The sequence below is a fragment of the Sinocyclocheilus anshuiensis genome, unplaced genomic scaffold, assembly GCF_001515605.1.
Source record: "Sinocyclocheilus anshuiensis isolate Anshui unplaced genomic scaffold, SAMN03320099.WGS_v1.1 scaffold804, whole genome shotgun sequence".
Taxonomy (NCBI): domain Eukaryota; kingdom Metazoa; phylum Chordata; class Actinopteri; order Cypriniformes; family Cyprinidae; genus Sinocyclocheilus; species Sinocyclocheilus anshuiensis.
This window is the reverse complement of record NW_015557098.1, coordinates 324,572-330,648: the sequence shown is the minus strand read 5'-3', so window position 1 is coordinate 330,648 and position 6,077 is coordinate 324,572. Positions and strand designations below refer to the sequence as shown.

General features: G+C 35.4%; 2 protein-coding genes across 3 annotated transcripts in view; one reads left to right on the top strand and one right to left on the bottom strand.

Annotated features, from left to right (window-relative positions):
• The window catches only part of LOC107677473 (transmembrane protein C9orf91-like), a 9,968-nt gene extending 7,149 nt beyond the window's left edge, over window positions 1-2,819 (bottom strand). Inside the window, exons 1-6 of one of the 2 annotated variants that reach the window (XM_016472392.1) lie at window positions 2,740-2,819; window positions 2,614-2,661; window positions 2,281-2,369; window positions 1,518-1,626; window positions 401-513; window positions 198-305 (exon numbers count right to left, since the gene is read on the bottom strand). In XM_016472392.1, coding sequence (XP_016327878.1) covers window positions 198-305; window positions 401-513; window positions 1,518-1,602 — 306 coding nt within the window. In that variant the 5' untranslated portion in view covers window positions 1,603-1,626; window positions 2,281-2,369; window positions 2,614-2,661; window positions 2,740-2,819. The other variant, XM_016472391.1, reaches the window with a different exon arrangement.
• A 2,766-nt stretch (window positions 2,820-5,585) lies between these two features.
• LOC107677466 (sialidase-1-like) overlaps window positions 5,586-6,077 on the top strand; it is a 3,605-nt gene continuing 3,113 nt past the window's right edge. The window contains exon 1 of the mRNA XM_016472377.1: window positions 5,586-5,793. Coding sequence (XP_016327863.1) covers window positions 5,719-5,793 — 75 coding nt within the window. The 5' untranslated portion in view covers window positions 5,586-5,718. The remainder of the gene's footprint in view (window positions 5,794-6,077) is intronic.

Genomic DNA, 6,077 nt, shown 5'->3' with positions numbered 1-6,077 from the left:
GGTTCTAAAAAAAAAAAAAAAAAAAGTAATTTTTTTTTTTAAGAGTCTTGTCTTAACACTTGTCTTTCTTTTGATTTTGGATTGAAATATGACCTGGGCATACACATAACAGGTTCTATGAGTTTCCCAGAGTCCTATTGGCTTTGCTCAGTGCTGGAATGTGTGTGATCAGCTGTGTTTAACAGTGAGTTTCTTACTGGGGCCATGATGACATTAAAAATGCTTGAGTTGAAAAGCAGGTATCTTCTGATGGACGGGTGGTCCAGCGCTAAATGAAGTGGACTCTCAAAGTCTTCTGCTGGAATCTGAAATAGATTTAACATCAAAATACAACGTGGAAGTAAGACGTTGAATAATTTAGAAATGCATAGAAATGATCGGATGCCTGAAATGTACTAGCCTGGAAGCCTTTGGTTTCCAGAAGAGTCCTGCAGTGTGAGAAGTCAAAGGTGGGAGTGAACCAAGTGGATGTGGACACAGACGCCACACACTGACCTGACAGAAAGACACCAGCTGTGGTCAATAAACAATTTAAAACTGAAATCTCATCTTTAATAGCTGGTGTCTCTTGCTGTCAAGGAGAATTTGAGCAAGATTAAGCCTATTAAGAATTAAAAATGAAAGTAATGCATTTGAAAGAAGGAAAGTGGATTAACTGAGTCACATATTTTCCATTCCTGTGGCCTTAAAGAAGATCTGCAGTTTGACATCTTATGAAAGACTCATCAGAGCATTTCATTCAGGATGGTAAAAATCACACTGCAGTCACATTCCCACTCAGTGTTTGATGATTTTGGTTAGCTGGTTTGATATTAATACTGAAAGAGGACAGGCATAGAGAGGAACGGGGCAGTACAAATATAAATCCATAATTCTAAATAGCAGTCAAATGAGATCTCACACTCAGAAAGGAAACTCAAAAGAGGGTTCAAACTTCAAATAGCCAAAAAAAATGTAAATGACGATGGCAAACCTTTGGTCAGGGCTCAGTTTGTCTCAGTCGATGCTTTTGGCACGTTGCACTGCCTGTTTAAGGACAGGAAATTGGATGTTGAGATGTTGGCGTGTCACTCAAAAGTGTAGGCAGATGAACGTGAGGCGGGTTTAAATGAACTAAATAATTGGAGAAATCCTGCATACGTCTGTTATTTCACTAGAAGATCCAGTTTTGACATTTTAATTAAAAATGATGAGGTAATGAATCACAATAAGATCTATAACATGGATTTTAGTAAAAAGATTTTCATTTCATGCCGACTTTAATTTACGGCCACAATATATTGCCTCAACAAGCACAACAAACTAATGATGTCTAGGAAGGTCAAGACATAGTGTAATATGTATAATGTAAGAAAAGCACAATTCATAATATAAATCCATAATTCTAAATAGCAGTCAAATGAGATCTCACACTCAGAAAGGAAACTCAAAAGAAGGGTTCAAACTTCAAATAGCCAAAAAAATGTAAATGACGATGGCAAACCTTTGGTCAGGGCTCAGTTTGTCTCAGTCGATGCTTTTGGCATCCGTGACTGACTGTCCTGTGGGGGATTCAACATCACCTCTTTCCTCTCCATTAGACTGCCGCTCCCTCTCCTCCATGGTGACCGCCACTGTCAGAACCTGCTGGAAAACACACACACCGAAATATTACCAAACACTGTCACTGCAACTGCAATTTAAGTTGCCTATAAAAGAAAAATATGATCAAACTATTCAAAATGAGTGCTCAAGGCAAAACACCAAAGGTGTTAGGGTAAATATTTTAGCAAATAGATATCACCATACTTCACGCATTGATTAAGACAATTGTTTTGTATTTCAAGTTCCGGAAATGTTATGTTTAAATATGCAAATGAGGCCATATCTATTTGAAAGAGCACTCATTTGAATACTTTTCAAGAACATAAATCTCAAGCCAGGGAAATCCTGCATACGTCTGTTATTTCACTAGAAGATCCAGTTTTGACATTTTAATTAAAAATGATGAGGTAATGAATCACAATAAGATCTATAACATGGATTTTAGTAAAAAGATTTTCATTTCATGCCGACTTTAATTTACGGCCACAATATATTGCCTCAACAAGCACAACAAACTAATGATGTCTAGGAAGGTCAAGACATAGTGTAATATGTATAATGTAAGAAAAGCACAATTCATAATATAAATCCATAATTCTAAATAGCAGTCAAATGAGATCTCACACTCAGAAAGGAAACTCAAAAGAGGGTTCAAACTTCAAATAGCCAAAAAAAATGTAAATGACGATGGCAAACCTTTGGTCAGGGCTCAGTTTGTCTCAGTCGATGCTTTTGGCATGTTGCACTGCCTGTTTAAGGACAGGAAACACCAATCTTGCAGTCAGCTTCTCTTTTTAGAGTTTCGTGTACAAGAAAGTGAGGAAGATGTTAGGTTTGACAGCATTCCTTAACCTTTTTTTTTTTTTTCAAAATTCTGTATGTTCTTCTGAGTTATTGTAAGTGGCTGCAAGAAGTGTTGTTATATAATATGCATCATTATAGAGAAACTGCTTCAGAGAGCTGTTAATGTTTTACCGCTGTGACCCGGGGAACTCAAATCATGATGCTTTTACAGCAATTTCAACAAACCTGTAAGACACGATAGCATTCACAGCTGACTCCACTGCAGCCTGCAAGCTGAAGAAAATGATAGACACATAGATATTATACAGCATGTGTCTATGAAAATGATCCCTCCATCTCATTCTTACTCACCTTTGCTAGTTTTTGAATACAGCAAACATGTTTAACTGCTGAAGAACAGAGTGTGAATGTGACAGCAAATCCATCTCTTCTTTTTATATTCAGATAACACTTACACTCCTTTGCCTTAAAGGCACAGAGTACAACTATATATATATATATATATATATAAGTGCTGTCAAACAATTAATCACAATCGCATTCAAAATAAAAGTTTTTGTTTACATAGGTGTGTGTACTGTGTATATTTATTATGTATGTATATATAAATACACACACATGCATGTATATATTTAATAAAAATGTTACATTTATATATTAAATATGTAAGGGATAATGTACATCCAGCCAGTTGTACTGCTGGATGGCACGATTGACCCATCAAAATCAAGTATTCCACAGAGCCGTGTAATAAATTTATATATAATATAACCCGGGGAACTCAAATCATGATGCTTTTACAGCAATTTCAACAAACCTGTAAGACACGATAGCATTCACAGCTGACTCCACTGCAGCCTGCAAGCTGAAGAAAATGATAGACACATAGATATTATACAGCATGTGTCTATGAAAATGATCCCTCCATCTCATTCTTACTCACCTTTGCTAGTTTTTGAATACAGCAAACATGTTTAACTGCTGAAGAACAGAGTGTGAATGTGACAGCAAATCCATCTCTTCTTTTCTCTCATTGTGTCTGCCTCAGCTTCTTCTCAGTCATGCCTGCTGTTGCCACAACCTTCGCTCTTTTTTCCTTGTTAGGCTCCTCCCAGTTTTAACTCTCATTTATTTCTCTCTTCATATTTGTTTTGTCTTTCTCTCATTTTTTTCCCCATCAGGCTCCTCTCGTGGTCTCGTAAGATCTCTCTTTCTCTTTCACTCTTTGTGAGTGTTTCTTCCTCCTTTACGTGAATGCAAAACTAATTTTAAACCCTCCCCCTTGTGCTCTTCGTCTATCTCTTTATTTTGTGTCGTTTCTTTTTCTCTCTATGCTTGTGACTCAGCTCAGTCTGAACACATGACTGCAGGAATGTACACACAATTTCACAGACCCATGGCGAAAAGTGTGGGTCTGGGCTTGAATGTGTGTGAGCCCGAAAGAGAAAGAGACAGGAGATGATAGTGTTGTGGTTTTTCTACGTGTATTTGCCAAAACTGGTGCTGGTCATTGAGTTTGTAGAAAATAAACTAAACAGGTTTTGAGTCAAAAGTCCAATTGCACTGTTCTCTAGCAGTGGCTTAGTATGTTGGTTTCATACACCTGGTAATTGTGTTAAATTAGGATTTTTTTGGTGAATTCTGTCCTCCTAACCAATGTCATGTCAATGTCAATATCATCATGTTTTTATAATGTCTGTTGGGATTTTATTTTATTTATTTTAGCTATGGCTTTAAGGCCAGGGGGAAACAATTATATAAAAATAAAAAGCACAAAATATAATTGCCAGTACACTAATGCCATCAACAGGCTTTATTAAAAAATGCATTTAAATTAGCACAGTAGCTCAGGTGCATAAGTAATCATTTGTAGTTAAATCAAAATGTTATATAATAATATGCAGAGGTAACATTTAGGGAGATAAACTATTTGTTGTTGCTGTATTTATTTATTTCAAAAAATATACATTTGATAGACTTGTATGACAATGTTTCCATAAGGGTTTTTTGTAATGTACTGTTCTATTATGATGATGATGATTAATATAATGATTTGTAGCAGAGTGATAATATGCAGCACAGTGGAGACAAATTTGTAAAAATATATTTGAATTAAACTAAAGCACATTTCAGTTCAATATCATGTCATCTTCTGCATTAATATAGAAAGTAAGCAATCAAAATGTAAGATATCTTGCATATAGTGCAGCACTCAGGACTACAGGACTGTCTCAGGGTCCTCTGATAGGCTATCTTACACATTTATTAGTAAAACAGCATCTGTTTTTGTCATGCTGTTTGTTAGGTCAGGATGTACTTTTCAACAAACATCTTGAAACCATTTATTCAGTAACTAAAATCTTAGCCTTCGGAAGGCTAAAGATGGTCAGTTTAAAATGATTAAAGACATTTCTGTGTGTAACAAGTGCACCATTTGTGATGTGGACAGTCATCTTCCCTCAAGATTCATCTAATGGTGAACAGAATTGGTCTCTGCAGCAATGATCTAGCACACTTAAAGTATACTACATATAAATCAAAGGTTTACAGCTCCATATGAACCAAACACATGTAGGCCTACAGCACTGACTGATCAACTTTAATCAAGTAAAATATGATCATGGATGCAGATACAGACAACTCTTGGCACTATAGGCACCTGACCTCTCACTCACTGACTCCACCTGCTGGGAAATAAAAGTGACCCTACACAAGAACACTTGGCCCATAGCATACAATTAACAAACTGAATCCATCTTGCAGGTACGAAACGACGTTGATGTAGAAATGATTTGGTTGAGGTGTGTCTGATAGCACTGGACTTAGTTTAGACTCCCAAATGCCTTATAAACTATTTCCCACATTTTAACGGCTTTTCTATGAGGAGAAATCAAATGTATGTAAACATTGTTACGTAAAAGAGATATATATGTATATATATATATATATAACGTATGCCTATTATAAACATCATATAGGCTATTGTGTATAAACATACAAAAATGAAAATATTTGTAGTTTATAGTTCATAAAATTTAACCAAAAATAACAATTAATCGAGTCTATAAAGATCATACCCTCACATTTAAAAAAAAATAATTGTTTTAAAATAAAATATCTATTGCACATATTTCCCACTTCCGGTCTGGCATGTGACTCTGACGCCACGCGGCGGTCATATGACTCTGGTTAAAGCTGTGAGTCGGCTGTTGTTGCCATGTAGATACTTCAGGATTCTTATTAAAGGAAATATATACCGTAATCAAGAAATTCTTCTTATCTGCGTATCGCAGTCATATCTGCACTGTTGTCGCTGTCTTTATTGTTTCGATGGATTTTGTTCGACAGTTCGGAATTGTGCTTTTAATCGCGGTGTTTTCCGGCACTCGTGCAGACGAGCTTCAGGTAAATACAGCACTTCTGTCACATGATTCTGTGCTCTTAAATATATGCTGGTAATTTGTTTGACTGTAGCATATATATGCAGAATAATAACTGAACTAAATTTACATGATGCAGTGATGCATGACTTTAAGCACTATGTGGTTTTGTTTATATATATAAAAAATCTATATTTATAATATAGATTATATATGAATATAAATATATATATATACACGTTTAAATATATTTTTTTAAATATGTATGTTTGTGTATTTATATATACATAATATACACAGTACACATAC